The sequence below is a fragment of the Chrysemys picta genome, chromosome 2 (genome assembly GCF_011386835.1).
Source record: "Chrysemys picta bellii isolate R12L10 chromosome 2, ASM1138683v2, whole genome shotgun sequence".
NCBI lineage: Eukaryota > Metazoa > Chordata > Testudines > Emydidae > Chrysemys > Chrysemys picta.
This window is the reverse complement of record NC_088792.1, coordinates 34598046-34614358: the sequence shown is the minus strand read 5'-3', so window position 1 is coordinate 34614358 and position 16313 is coordinate 34598046. Positions and strand designations below refer to the sequence as shown.

Genomic DNA, 16313 nt, shown 5'->3' with positions numbered 1-16313 from the left:
CGGCTAATCTGGCATCACAAGAATGGATTGTAGCTATTATTGAGAACATACATACATGTCTGCCTCATGATTATTCTGGGAACAATGGAGGGGGGGAATTCTGAAACACTAAAACTTTCTTATTTTAACTCAAACTATAGCAATCATTTTGGTAATTTCAAATATTTCTAAAATAGCTCTCATAAATGGACTTGAAATAACTTGAAAACACACACATTATTTTTTTCTTATAACAGGCTCTGTTCTTGCATCTCATAACATCACCAGAACCCCTTTAATAGAATTATAAACTTATAGTTTAAAACAGCCTACCTGCATCTACTATTTTATGAGTGGCTCTGTACACATGGGAAAGAGATTGCATGACTTAGCACACACCTGGCAATTTTCTTTCCACAAACTTCTGCTTGTCTGTTTTATAAGTGTAGGTAGAATAAAGTATATCCTAAAAGTTGTTCAGTTCTATCAAAGACTGTAACATTCAAAAAGTTAATAAAGATATTTAAAAAGATCTTACAATGAATTCCATATATGCCATGGTTATTAACTTTATGGGGAAATATGCTGCTATTCGTACATTACAGCCCAGCCTGTTAACACTGCTACAGTTATAGTACGGCTGTCTCAGCCTTTCCATTAAAGACCCTATTTTTCACTCTTGGCTGAAACTTGGCAAGCAAAACTTAGCCCAGTAGCAAATTTATTACATTTAAAAAAATCATTGTGACCATTTTAAAGTTACAATATAAAAGTATAGAAAATCCAAAGTTTACATGTCTAAGCTGCTGTATCTGTTTTTCAATAACTTCTGATTTAAAAACAAAACTTGGCAGGCGATTAGTCCATAATGTGGACCAAATGCTCTTGGTATGTTGAAAAATAATGTTGAATGATCAAGCAATTTAATTTTTGAATGTGTTCACTATGCATGCACCGTTCCTGTTCTACATAAGATTTGATATTACCACACACTCTAAACTCATCATCCCCCTAAGATCTGCATGAAAGGGGTGATTGCTGCCTCCTTAGCACTCTATTTGTACCCTCATATTCAGTGGAGATCTCTTCACAGGGACAGAGATCCTGAGAAATGGGCAAGGGATGAGAGGTAAAGAGCTACAGACAAGTCAAGAGGAACCTGTGTCTTTCCCTCCCAATCAGTCCAGCTGGGAATCCACAGCCTAGAGCCGTATGAACTTTCCCACAGAGCCCCTCCAAGCCATAGAAAAATGACCACTGCTAAAAGGGGCAAAAGCTGCATACCGAGTCCCTGGTAGGCCAGCTTTAGCTGGGGAGACCCAAAGCCAGTGGGAAGGCCCTATGCTGGTGCTGGTGGGATCAAAAGTTTGAGGTTCAAAATTCTACGTTTTTCAGGTACGGCGGGCGCGGGGAGCCACTGCCCTCTTCCCCCATCCCAAAAAAACTGGAGTAAGCTCCAAAGCAGAGCTTTTCTCCCCCCACCTGTGAGGGGGTGGCAGAACCCAGAGATGGTCCAAATCTTGCCCCGATGTACACCCATTAATGCTAACATTTGGTTCTCATGACCTCACAATAATTATTTAGAGGTATAACACAAAGACATTCTCTTTACAATAGGTTACACTCTAGTCTTGATCTCAAGATAGGATTCCCCAATTCCATACATGTATCTAGGGTAGCATATGGTCGAGTCTTTATAAGCATATTAATGATTGGAATGGGAAATGGTACGACCCATTTTCCGTATAAATTTTAAACTGCAATTTCTTGTTTTTGTCATTGGACACTGAACTCATATCCGGTTAATTTGGCCAGAACCATTAAGATACACAGGGCCACATTCTGATTTCCATTACACCAGAGTATATTAATGGAGTTATCCCAGATATACTGATATAACTGAAATCAGAATGTGACTTGTAACATAGACCAGCTGCAGTTAGTAAACTTTAAATACATGATTAGCTACAAGAAATTGCTCTTAAGAAAATTCACAATAAATAGTTTGCTTCAAAACATTTTCTTCTGGCATGTTTTCTACCATCATAAACATATCAACTTTGCTAATATTTTTTCAAAACTAAAGTGTGAATCAGTTTTCACTCACAGTTTATTTAAATGCCAAATAAATTGTTGTCATAAACTAAAATGCCAAACAGACAGTTTGAAATTCAATTCTTGTCTCCTAAGAATTATTTATTTTATTAACACAAATGATATGGGTTAATAAATGTATAGTAAGCCTCACTTTTTAAAAAGTCATTCTCTCACTTTCTGCAATCGGAGACTTATGACTGACATCAGAAAATAATAATCGGCTAATCTGGCATCACAAGAATGGATTGTAGCTATTATTGAGAACATACATACATGTCTCTGCTACATGATTATTCTGGGAACAATAGAGGGGGGAATCCTGAAACACTAAAGCTTTCTTATTTTAACTCAAACTGTAGCAATCAGGTTTGGTGATTCTCTGACAGACAGCCAGTTGGGTGACACAAACACATTTTTTCTTCTATTGTTAAGATTAAAAGAATAAATTAAATGTTAAAAAGATTAAACCAAGAAACTGAGAGCTAAGCCTAAAACTGCATGAGCTCAGTGTGTGGTGCCTAGGTAGGGCAGCAACAACAGGGCCAAGCCACTTGCCAATGTATGCAGCAGTAGGAGGCGATTAACGATTATAAGCCCCAAGAGGTCCTATAACCAGCTGCACACTGGGGCTGACTCATCCTGTATATGGTTGAGCCTGATGTACAAGCGGGAAGGAAGGGATCCACATGGTCTGCTTGGGAAGCAGGTAACTCACAATGCTCCCCCACTCCAAGGATGCCTAGGTGTATTTAGATCCTGATGAGGCCAGAGTGGTACTTGTACCCTAGCACTGTAGTAATGTTCATGTGACTCCTAATGGAGAGAGAGAGAGAGAGAGAGAGAAAGAGAGAGGATGGCTGAGCCCCCTAAACACCTCAGGACTTTCCTTCTGGGCTCCCGCAAACTGGGGCAGCCACTTCTGAAAATGTTGGCTACATATATTTTTTTATGCCTACCCTGAGAGGGAAAAGATTAAGGAGTATCTCAAGAGTTCTTTGCCATCCTCCCCCATCTTCAACCCCAACAGATGTCCACCTCAGCCTCTGGGGCAACAGCTCAGTAATATCCTTTTTAAAAATGTTTCCCTGATATCCACTGTAAAATACGGTATTTACACCAGGGTAGCTTAATTTCGTGGACAATCATCACAGAAGTGTAGGACTGGAAAGGACTTCAATAGGTCATCTAGTCCATTCCCCTGCACTCAGGACAGGACTAAGTAATAACTAGACCATTCCTGACAGTGATTTGACTAACCTGATCTTACAAACCACCAATGATGGAGATTCTATAACCTCCCTAGGCAATTTCTTCCAGCGCTTAACCACCCTGACAGAAAGTTTTTCCCAATGTCAAACCTAATCCTCCCTTGCTGCAAATTAAGCCCATTGCTTCTTGTCCTATCCTCAGAGGTTAAGGAGAATAATTTTTCACCCTGCTCCTTGTAACAACCTTTTATGTACTTGAAAACTGTTATCATGGCCGCCCCCAATTCAGTCTTCTTTTCTCCAGATTTAAACAAATCCATTTTTTTCAATCTTTCCTCATGGGTCATGTTTTCTAGACCTTTAATCATTTTTGTTGCTCTTCTCTGGACTTTCTCCAATTTGTCCACCTCTTTCCTGAAATGTGGCACCCAGAACCGGACTGGGGCCTTATCAGTGCAGAGTAGAGTGGAAGAATTACTTCTCGTGTCTTGCTTATGGAATGATGTTCTGGGATGTATCAGGGAAGATGTTCTGGGATGTTCTGATGATGACAATAATAGCTTATAACTATGTGATTGCACATGTATCACTAATGGGAGTTATCCATTCATATGAAGGGCAGAATGGACACCTATATTCATTTCACCTATATGACATTAACAAACAAAGCCAACTGTTTTAAAATGATACATGAAGAATTCCTTACCTGTCCGGTAGACAAAATTGCCTTCTGTCTCCGATGATGATGGGGACACCAATTCCTCCTCAAATTCGTTGGAACTAAATGAACCAGAATGATTCCTTTGTCTCGTTTTTTCCATCATGGCTGCATTAGTAGCCATGACATGTCTCAATGAGTCATTTAGGTAACGATTCAATAAGCTGCTTTTGTATTTGGGAGGTGACACATAATCCTCATTAGCACTTGTCTCTGGTCTCACTCCTGTTTTTATCACCGAATTTTCAGTTTTAATCACAGTGTGGTGAACTGGTTTGTTATATCCCCCTTCATTGATATGGTTTCTTGGAGGATTTTCCCCATCTGAAGAAGAAAGATACATTATGGTTTATATAATATTTATAGAGTATCCTTATCTGTGCATCTTTAAATACATATAACATGATTAAAGCTAGGCAAATAACATAACTAATGATTTCTCAATTAATTTCACTTTTTTCTGTTCACAAATTGTCCATGAGCAGATCATGATCTTCTCAAATGTTTTAGCTATTCTACATTATTTTCTGAACAATTTTATAAATAATGCTTGGTATGTAACTTTTATATGAACAATGCATTCCATGCGTTTGATATTTGAAATCTGAACAGTCAACTAAATCACATGGTATCTTTCAATACCCTGATTTGATTACCTTAATTCTTAACATTGTGTTTTCTAAGAATTATGAATTTGAAATTCATTTCCCACGAACACTCTGAAATATTTGCTTAAAATTTGCTCTTTAAACAATATTCCTGCAACTAAACTTTTATGGAAAGTGAACACAAAAGAAACACACGTACAAATGAAACAAATTCATTTAAAGGCAAACAAATATTTCCATAAATGTTTTGCGGCATTGACTCATTTCTAATAGGACTACAGTGGATAAATACATATATCATGTTACAAAATTATTGGAAAATTATTGAAATGTATGATTACTATCAACATTCAGGAAACAAAAGTAGAGTGCCATATAAAACTTTTTCACAGCACTGCACTTTCATTTTGCTGAGGAGAGGAAATGTGAAGGAATTTTCCAAGGACTGCTTTTCCTGCTATTATCGCACTACAAACCAAATCCTACTCACCTTACTATGTGAGAAGTTCAACTGAAGTTAATCAGACTGTTTTTGTTAATAAAGTGACCATGATTTGGCCCTACCAGCATATATCACATAAACATAGGAACATTAAGGCCCTTTGATTTCAATTAGACTAACCAGGTCCTTAAAGCTATGCACATTTTGAAGTGTTTTGCTGTACTAGGACCTAAAGGAGTAGGCCTGTTATTTAATACCCAAAGAACTAAGCATTATTTTGTCTAATAATAACATACAGCAAGGACAAACAAAGCTAATGTATGGCCAGATTCTCCCCCCAAGTTAAACTATGTAATCCTATTAACTATAGTGGAGTTACATGTGTATAACTGCAAACAGAATTTGGCATACAGCTCATGAAAAATAAAGCCTATGGCACTGAAAGCTTTTTGTGAAAGATCGGAATCCTTTCTGAAGAATCTGATATTTTCTAGTTTCACATAGAAACATGGAACAAAGTTAACATAAAAATATCAACAAACCTTCAGAACACGAATCATCACTGCTTACACTAAGTCTTTCAGCATTTCCTTGAACATATTTGTTGTACAACTTTATTCGTAAAGCCCAGCTGAGATCTGGTTGCCGGACTGTATTCTTTAGGCGACGTCTTGCATTGGCAAACCAGTTTGATACCTACATAAAAACAAATGCAATGGTTTTCCTCAAAAAAATTACAAATCTAATCTGCTAATTGTTTTACAAGTTTCAGGTATGCTTTGTGAAAATGTAGTAACTGAAATGTATTCACATGTATCAAGGCCCAAGTGTGTATTAAACTCAATTAATGAGAATGGAGAATTTTTCCTGAGACAGGAATGCAGGATCAGGCCTTCAGTTGGCAAATACTCTTTCTGATGAGTTAGCAAGCACTTGTTGTTAATAATAGTCAGTTTTAATTCAACTCTTCCATAATGTCCCTTTTATATTAACTTCAGCATCTTTGTGAAAAGATAATATACTGAAATTTTAATAAGTATCTCCAATATACTATTCATTTTTTTAATTAAAGTAATGTTAGATCATCTACCAGTTGACACTGTAACATCTATTCTTAGACTATAAAGTATGTGCATAATAAAAGACTAAAATATAAACCCGTTTCAATATATTGACATAAATGACTAAATTCTGCCCTTTGCTGTGACTGATGACAAGAAGGTAAAGGGAGTAGCGTGTAGGGAACATACCATGTTTAGAGTCACTGCAGAAACCTAGACATTGATCTATAGATAATTATCCAAAACAATATTTTTCAAAGAGTAAGATATGACAAAATGGACAAAAATTATTTAACACATGTGCTGTGCCTTCTGATATACACTGGCTCCAAGAAGTGAGGCTAAAAAAGAGAGGGTTGCAATATTGTGTCGTACTTTGTGTGTTAATGAAGTGAAAAAGCATGTAACACATACTATAGACTCTGACAAGTCACCTATGTTGTGCAAACATTCCAAACATGATCCCATGTGTTTACAGTGACTTTGAATAGTAATGTTTGCAGTATTTGGGCAAATGCTGACTTTGATTCCACTTTCACTTAACTGAGTGTAAAACTGGAGAAACTCGATTGATGTCAGTGAGCTACATTGGTGTAAGTAAAGAGAGTCAAGCTGCCTACATTCTAGAAATTTGGAAATCTCAATAGAAACTAATCATGTAGAAGGACTTTAGAGTGCAGGTTACTTCTGCCAGGGTTAATTGTATTTTGACTGTCTCTCTTCAGAAAGGATGCAAAGCATCATTACTTGAAAAGCAGAATGTGAGGGATCTCTGGATTGTCCACAAAGCCCTCCCCCACTTTTATGCTGTGAGAGTCCTAACACAGAGAGCGGTAGAATAGGTAATTCACACTGATTTCAGCATGATAGTACGGCCTATTACCCTGCAAAGCCAGCTAATGCATGTTCAGTCACCTGTAGCCATGTAGTAATTGTATCAGCAATCATAAGATAAAGGGGTAAGGAATGGATAGCAGAAACGCAAGAGACCTACAGGCCTAGACCTATAACAATAGCTTAAGCAGTTAACATAAGTATAAGGTCTTACAGCCTGATAGGAGTAGTTACTCAATAAATTAGCATAAGAAAGTAAACTAACAATGACCTTAAATCACAAGATGGTATAAAGAACAGGAGTACTTGTGGCACCTTAGAGACTAACAAATTTATTTGAGCATAAGCTTTTGTGGGCTACAGCCCACTTCTTCGGATGCATAGAAAGGAACATATATTGAGGAGATATATGTTCCCTTCTATGCATCCGAAGAAGTGGGCTGTAGCCCACGAAAGCTTATGCTCAAATAAATTTGTTAGTCTCTAAGGTGCCACAAGTACTCCTGTTCTTTTTGCGGATATAGACTAACACGGCTGCTACTCTGAAAGATGATATAAGACTTTGTTTATTGTTTTGTAATAGTCACAAGTGTTTCAAACTGCTGGTAAGTGACCACAAGAAGGCAGTTTGTATCAGATTAGAATATTTTTGGAGCGAACATTATCAGATGCTCAGATGCAGATAACCATAGTAATCCAATTGATGTATATGTTAATAAGCATTGCTTAATTAATATATTCACCTATAGAATAAGGGCACCCCAATATTATGAGGGGGAATAAGTTAAGATATGGTAAAGGAGGGAACAGCTATGCATACATATGCATGAGGACCATCAAGGGCTATAAAACATTTGGTCTCAGGTACAGCCTTTGGAGTTCTTCATCGGCATGCCAGAGTCAGACTAAAATATGTCTCAACTTCTAGAAGCTCACCCCAAGTATATTCCTGTGATGGTGCCAGCCACCTTGACAATATTATATTACATCACTTTACTTGTTGGGATTGGTTTACTTATTGGACTAATTATTTTAATAATAAAACTTTTACAGTTACAGAAAGTCTTCCCTGACTGGGAATGTTGTTGTCATTGCCATGGCCCATGGGGCTCCAAAAGCAGCAATTCTGATACTACTGAGCCTGATCTTGGGACAAGAACCTACCAAATTTCAGAGTGTTCATTGGGGATTCTAAATCAATAAACTAGTCAATTATAGATTCATAGATTCATCGATTCTAGGACTGGAAGGGACCTCAAGAGGTCATCGAGTCCAGTCCCCTGCCCTCATGGCAGGACCAAATACTGTCTAGACCATCCCTGATAGACATTTATCTAACCTACTCTTAAATATCTCCAGAGATAGGCAATTTATTTCCCTAGGAAATTTATTCCAGTGTTTAACCACCCTGACATCTAACCACCCAATAACTAATCAACAGATCAGGCAACACACCAGATAGCAGCCTATTATCAGAAAGCCGCAGTGTGGATCACAAAGATGGATTTGGCCTATTTTTGTAATCCAGCTATTGCGGTAAAGTATATAAACATCATACAAGTAGTTAGCTAATTATTTTGATCACTAATCCATTTCAGGGTGATTATGAGGAAAATAAACACTACCTGCTTAATTACAAGTAAAATTTTGGTTCAGCTTCCTACCTAGAACTTAGTAGAGACTCGTTAAGCCTGTCACTTTGCTTTTACTTAAATCCTATTTTACACGAAACAGGGCTCCACAGCAAGTGCCATGAGCTCTGGATCAGCCCTCTAATGCCACATTCATTGCTTTACAAGCCCTGTCATTTGCTGTTAGGAGTTAGGAGACCGAAACTGTAGCTGGCAGAGAAGACTAAGTAATCTTTGTTCTGCTCCAAGGCTGCTTGTTTACATTCATCATATTGACACAGCAATCATTATAGTAAACCAGAAGGGATGTACTGGAATCCATCCACCTTCTAATGCAGTTAACAAACTCATTCCAGACCGTTCAGATAAAACGTTGGTCACCTGACTTCCACAGGATTTAGTATAATTCTAGATTCATATGTGCAATAATAGAGACTGATTGATTTGGGGTCCAGTTGAATATTTTAACAGTTTGTGCAATGCCTAAGAAAACTGACCATTTTCTCAGCATCCTACGAGAAACATATTGTTGTCAAGCCAGGCCTACACAGATCACCTTGGTGCTATCAGAGTGCCCCGTACAGCAATGGTGTGACTCTTGCATAAAAGCAATTAGATTTAACTAAAGTGATTTACACTATCAATTTATTGAAAACCTGACAGCAAACACTGTGGATACGTTCTTTCCAACTTTAAACATTTTTCATATTAATATGAATGAACTGTATATTCATATTTTAAGCCTTCTGGTATGAGAGGATTAAATAATAATATACAACTATTAAGAAATAATCTTAACTCAGCATTTACAAAAGAGTCTTTTCCCAAACGTCTAGTATTACAGATCCTGCCTCAGAAATACACCCCAGCTACTGACTCCCCCTCAGATGACTATACATATACATTCTGAATGGAACGACAAGAATGCTCACAAATGCTGAATCCTAAAATACGGTGGGTGAAATCCTGGCCCTGTTAAAGTCAAAGAGAGTTTTGACACTAACTTTAACTGGGGCAGGAATTCATCGTATATCCGTATGTGTTCATTCAAATGTTGCATGTCATGTGTCCCAACAAGTCTGTTATCCTATGGCCTGTGTTATACAGGAGGTCAAGCTAGATAATCAGAGTGGTTCCTTCTGACTTTATAATCCAGGGGTAGGCAACCTATGGCACGCGTGCCGAAGGCGGCACGCGAGCTGATTTTCAGTGGCACTCACACTGCCCGGGTCCTGTCCACCGGTCTGGGGGCTCTGCATTTTAATTTAATTTTAAATGAAGCTTCTTAAACATTTTAAAAACCTTATTTACTTTACATACAACAATAGTTTAGTTATATATTATAGACTTATAGAAAGAGACCTTCTAAAAACTTTAAAATGTATTACTGGCATGCGAAACCTTAAATTAGAGTGAATAAATGAAGACTCGACACACCACTTCTGAAAGGTTGCCGACCCCTGTTATAATCTATTAATCTGTCTGCACATATCATTACCACTATTATTTAGGATGTATTATAAAAGAAAGTACCCTAAACTAACAACACTCAAACACCCATTAAGATGGTTATGAATTATATTACTCTGTGTAAATGAAAAATCTTAGCAAACAAAAAAAAATGATTTGCTTACAAGGCACCGTGAGAAGAAATTTGCATTAGAATTCAACCAATGACTAAGTATTGTTACTACTGTCTCCCTAATTATGCATAATAATAATAATCATCGTCATAGTATTAAAACAAGAGCCTCATGTATAAACAAGAAAAAACAGGTGGAATTACCATAAATATGTTTCTCAGCCTTGTAGAAATTCCCCATAATGGTCAAAAGTATTTACACAGGCACCCAAGAAATACTGACCCTTTGGCTTTACCTCTGAAAATATTATTCTAATTTATTGTGCTTTTCTACTTAAGAAGAGCCAAGGATTTAGAAGAGGGATAATAGCCAAATGATCCCTTTCCCCCAAATAAATTATGTCATAGATATGCTTGTGTAAACGGTAATATTATTAAATCCTCAGCAGCACATGACCAGTATATTAATCTTGCTATGGCAAATAACTTCTTATTAAACAATAAAGCCATTCATATTTCCTTTTGGAAAGAATATGCAGTCATTTTTCTTTTTTATTTCACAAGAATATTTAAACCAAAATTTAAAATAAAATAAATCAAATGCTGTGGTAATATTGCAAATGAAAACATAACATATTCATGGCAAATTAACAGAACAAATTGCTGGATTCCAAACTGGAGTCTAATCTGTGGGGTAAAATGTAAAATGGCTTTTAGAAGTATGATGCTTTCTAGACTTCTGCCTTCACAATTTTGGGAGTATAATGATTTGAACTGCTAGGCCAAATACAACCAATGAAATCCTATTGACTTTACTGGGGTTGTTTAGGTATAAATCAGCACAGAATTTTGCCCAATGTATTTTTTTTATTAGTGATTAGAAATAAAGGAACTTCATAATACCTTCCAAACCCCAGCTCTTCATACAAGTCTGCCTTTATTTCCTAAGTTTCTAGGGACCAGGAAATAGAACAAACCTCCTTTTAGTTTCATAGCACCAACAGACAAAGAATTACTAAAATGATGGAAATTAATTAAAAAAAACGGGGAGGCAGTGGAGGGAATTAAAATAGCAGGACACTCGAAAATGGCCCAAAATCTGGCTAGAAAGATATTATCCTAATAATACCCCCTTTTCTGCTTCATATTATCCTGCAGAAGCCCTATTGTGCGAATTCTGCATTTTGGAGGTTTGCATATTTGGAGAGAGTGGGCGAGATGTAGACTGGGCATAGCCTGGGGACAGTCACGCTACTGTATTCAGCATCATCTGCCAGCCAACTGTGGAGGAAATATATGCAGGCATGAATGCTGATCCTGTAAAGTTAAGTAGTAAATTCTTACAGGTTTCTTCTCCATGCTTGCAAACACTATGTGTGGGAGCAGACAGGTGCAGGCAGGGAGACACTGGCAGCACAATTCCACCTGTAATATTCTGGAGTCCAGAATATAGCATAGAGGGGCTGGACTTCAGTGCAGATGCACCTACATGTATGGGAATTATTTGTCATTCTTGGAATCTCTGCAGGGTTGTTGCAAGGTAATCATTCAGGAAAACAATAAATACCACCCAATAAAACCAATTGGATGATTCCCTAGATACACTGTTGGTGGAAACTCAAGGGTTTTCAAAGTATCTTTTGACCTCCCATAGGATTGTCAGTACAGGGTGTGAACTAAGCCTGTCTGCAACTGAAGGTGAAACAGCTTCAGTAGACAATAAGCTTGAAAGACTAGTGAGAACATGACTACTATGAACATAGGCTGATATTCTAGGTGATAACAAAGGATGCTGTAAAACACTGAGAAACTGAATTGATGAACTGGAAAAAAGCTAAGATGAAATGTAAGACTGTTTAGAAAATTTGAAGGAATGCAGTCAGGAGAAAACATTACGTAATGGTTCATGGTTCTTCTACATGTCTTGGCATTTAGTATTACTAGATTAGAAGGGCACTTATACAACACCCTGTTTGATACATCTGGAATGTGCAACTCTTGGAATGAGAAACAAAATTTTCAAACAGATACAAATATATGGCTCGGAATCTGCGCTTTGTTATTCCACTCTCAATTCAAAGTAACTCCACTGACTTCAGTGGAGTTATTTCAGATTTACACCAGTGTGTCTGAGATCACAACCTGGTTCTGTGTGTTTAATGCTCAAGGTTCAACTATTTTGATCTGGATTACAGTCTTGTTCTTTTTTGGCATTTGAAAAGCATATATGAGATACTGTTGTTTTATTCTTCCAGGTGCAGGAATTACTGTGGATGCCAGACATATATATTTATCTCTCATATAGATGCTATGGTGCTTCTGGATTAAAAGAATACTGCACCTGAATTATGGGAAAAACAGATGGAGTTTCTCTTTGATCGTGTGCTTCTGTATATTAAGATAATAACTGGTTTGCATGATTCTTTAAAATGTGATTTCACATAAAATGCCTAGGTCAAATTCAACCCCAGTGTAACTCTGGTGAAGTCAATGGCCAGGGATTAATTTAGCTCAATATTATTCTTTTACTCTGCATCCTACTTAGAATATAAATTCTGTGGAACAGGGGCCATGTCTCACTCCATGTTTGTACAGCATCTATCAGAACAAGCCAGAGCCTGATTAGGGCTTGTGATTGCTACTATCATGTAAATATTAAACAATAGCAATCTAATACAGTTTGCTTTATACAGTTAATTTGTGGCACTTCTAAAGAAAAACAGAAATTTCCCTAATATACCAGCTATGTGAAATGATATTTTCTCCACACATGTATTCTGAAAATATTTTAAGTCTCATGTAAAAATATAGAAATGTTCTAAAAGGTGCAGACCAATAATAGTCATATTAAGCTGTTGTAAGTTATAGTGTTATGTAATCATATTTAAAAATTCAGAGTGATCCTTTCACACCTATTTTTTTAAAAATGAGATATGTTGTTTTAACTATATTTTCCAGTTATGGCATTTTCCAGGATGTTAATATTATTTTGGTCAAAGATATGTTTCATTCATTAGTGCATGCATTTCTCACACATACGAAAGAGGTACCCTCTTCCAATCAGGGTTCATAGAACAGCCTTCTTTGAGGGAACATGCAAACTAATATTGGATACCTATCTCCTTCCTACTTTTCTAATATTTTATGATATTTTGCTACACGATGTAATCTGCTAAATGGCACCTAATGCACACAGTGGAGTACTGAGGGTCACTACAGAGATATACATACATGTGTGTCTTTATGCACCATGATGAATAGTTTCACTACAGACAAGAAAATCATTCAGAGTGTATAAGTCTTCGCAGGATTAGAGCCTGAGATAGCACCACCCCACAATTGATACCACCCCACAGTTGATACCATATAACTCCATCATCTAACAGATGGTACCAGATGAAAAAAGAAAATAAAAGGAAGTAAGATTTACAAATCCTTCGGAGCCAAGTCTATACTCCTTTCTCTTGACACAACCATCATGAATTTCAGTGGGAGTTTTGCCCAGGTAAGTAAAACCAGATAGGCTCCCATATCTTGCTAGATCTTATAAAAATAATTTGTATATACAGTCTTGTGAAAATGGGGAAGTCAGAATCATTAGATGCAGGTACCCTTTATGTGTAATGGGTGTAATACCTAGTAGTAGTGATCTCTGTAATTAGGACTGGATAGCTCTTTCCATTCTATCCCATTTTCATATGGGAAATGAACATCTACTTGTCACTTTCTGAAACATTTGTTTTTTGTGCTAAAAATCTTCCATGCTTAATCGCTGCCTTAAGATGATTTTTTAAAGACTAAGCAAAATTGCTTTTATGAATGAGATGATTAAAAAATATACCCCTTTCTCACAAAAAAGGGAATCTCTTACAACTTGTGTTTTAAGAGTTCTACCATCAGAATGAATGAAGTTAGAAAGTTCAGGCCTGGTAGGGAAATAGTCCTGTTTGAGAGGAAGTATTAATGGTTTGGTTCTGAATGAGTTAAACAAGTGCTCGGGAGTCCTTGCCTCATTCTTTGTTCCTGAGACCTCTCCTGCCCATAGCTAGACCTTTCAAGGTGTGAGTGGGCTGAGCCACGGACTTTGCAAGAGACACTTGTCTCAGTCACTAAGGTGAGCTCTGGTGTTACAGAGGGGGTAGCCAATTAGTTGCATAGTGCGGAGGGGGTTTTCTTATTATATATATTCCCACAATATTGGAGAGAGACACTCCATACTATGGAAATTCTATTTAAAAAGGTGTTATGACTATGTGACCCCTTTGTTCCATGCACAAAATTCAAGAAATGCAGCTGAGGTGACACGTGCGTGTACCGCGTGTGTACACCTTACAACGGAGTCTTTAATTAGGTGATCACTTCGCATTTTCAAATAGGCCAATATAAACCGCGCCCAAACTAGAGTACTTAGTCAGGCCTCCTTAGGTTTGGGGGTACCCGCCTGTATTGCTTCCGGTGTGTTAAATATTTCGGATACTGTCCGAATACTAAGGATCCTGTCACACCCAAGCGGTGTCAGGACTCCAGCTCCCTGTCAGCACCTGGGGGGAGGGATACGTGGCCCTACATTTACACCCCACCACACGAGGGAGGCTGGCCGCCCGGCGGCTGTGCAGAGCCAGGGGATGGACGACGCCGGTCCCTGAGTCTGGCTGCTTTCCCTGCCAGTGCGCGGGGAGGGAGGGGCGGGGTTACCTGCACCAGGGTCATCTGGGAGCCGAGGGCCAGCAGGATCTTCTCGGTCTTGGTGGGGTAGGGGTTGTCGCGGTGCTTGTACAGCCACTGCTTGAGCGGCCGGGCCATGTCCTGCAGCGCCTGCCGCTTGTGCCGCACCTTCCCGCCGCTCTGCCGGGCCCTGCACAGGGAGAGAGCGGCCCGGCCGGTTAGTAACTCGTGGGGGTCCTCTGCCAGCCGCCCTCCGCGCCCTCCCGGCTAGGCTGACCAGATAGCAAGTGTGAAAAATCGGGACGGGGTGGGGGGTAATAGGTGCCTATATAAGGAAAAGCCCCAAACATCGGGACTGTCCCTATAGAATCGGGACATCTGATCACCCTACTCCCGGCTCCACAGCGATCGCTGCTGCGCAGGGGCCCCGGAGCCGGAGCTGGAGTTCACTGCCCGAGAGCGGAGGACACCGTGTGTGTGCACACGTGCGTATCACACCGCACCACTGATCTGTAGCTCTAGACACCTGTGTGTACACACACCGCACTATGCAGTACAACCAGCGACAGGGGCCGGGGCAGCTACAAAATCTATAAACCCACCCCCGCGCGATGGCTTATTTGTGTGTGAACATTAACATACTGTACAAGTATGTATGCTTGTGTGGGTGTAACACACAGGGACACATGCACGCCACTGCACGTGCAAGCCATATATTTGTAGCAAAGGTCCTACAGCACATCCTGGCAAAACAAACAAGCAAAAAACTCCCATCCCACTTCATCATGGTTTTCTAACATGAGTGAAATTAATCCCAAAGAATGATGACAAAACGCTACGTAACAATACTTATACTGATTGTCACCTAAAAAGTAATGTATTCAGCGACCTCCGTGTTTGTGCATTAAGACATGGGGCCAATTGCCTACAAGAAAATAGAAATTGCATTCTACTACACCCACTACTGTGCTCTGCATATTGCAGTTTGAATGTTTCCTCCACTTCGTCCGAAGAAACAAACTCCTCAGATTTCCACGACGAAGTAGGAAAACTGTGGAAACGTTTCAGTGAGACGCACAAGCAGACGGCTGACCTTGGGACAGCGAAGAGGGGAGGGAGGAATGTAAAACAGACAAAACAGAGATTGCAATATAAAAATATTTAGTGCCTGCCATAAAAAACCAATGTCCTCCTAGCACACAAAAGAAAGGAGGTGGCAAAGGGCTACATATAGCCACGCTGAAGTATTAGATTGCTGAGTAACGTGAATTTCCACAAAGTGTTTGGTACAACTTTAGCGTCCGTTATCAGGAGATGTATGGTATTCGGCATCTGCAAATAATATTTTTGGTAGGTTTGTAATCGGCCTTTCCAGCAGGTTTGCGAGATCTAAGGAAGCCTGTCTTGAGCACATTTAGCGTTTGAAAATATTGCAGCACCCCTTCCCTGCCTGGTTTACATCTGTTCTATCGCCACCCGAAATGTGTT

The 16313-nt window shown here is 38.8% G+C and overlaps 1 protein-coding gene across 10 annotated transcripts in view; it reads right to left on the bottom strand.

Moving 5' to 3' along the window:
• The window catches only part of MKX (mohawk homeobox), a 60144-nt gene that overhangs the window by 38679 nt on the left and 5152 nt on the right, over positions 1–16313 (bottom strand). For 5 of the 10 annotated variants that reach the window (XM_005290929.4, XM_005290930.5, XM_042858172.2 and 2 more), the window contains exons 3-5: positions 14856–15015; positions 5595–5748; positions 3991–4326 (exon numbers count right to left, since the gene is read on the bottom strand). In XM_005290929.4, the coding sequence (XP_005290986.2) occupies positions 3991–4326; positions 5595–5748; positions 14856–15015 (650 nt within the window). Of the gene's footprint in view, positions 1–219; positions 3826–3990; positions 4327–5594; positions 5749–14855; positions 15016–16313 lie in introns of those variants that run through there. The other 5 variants (XM_065582922.1, XM_065582919.1, XM_065582921.1 and 2 more) reach the window with 2 other exon arrangements.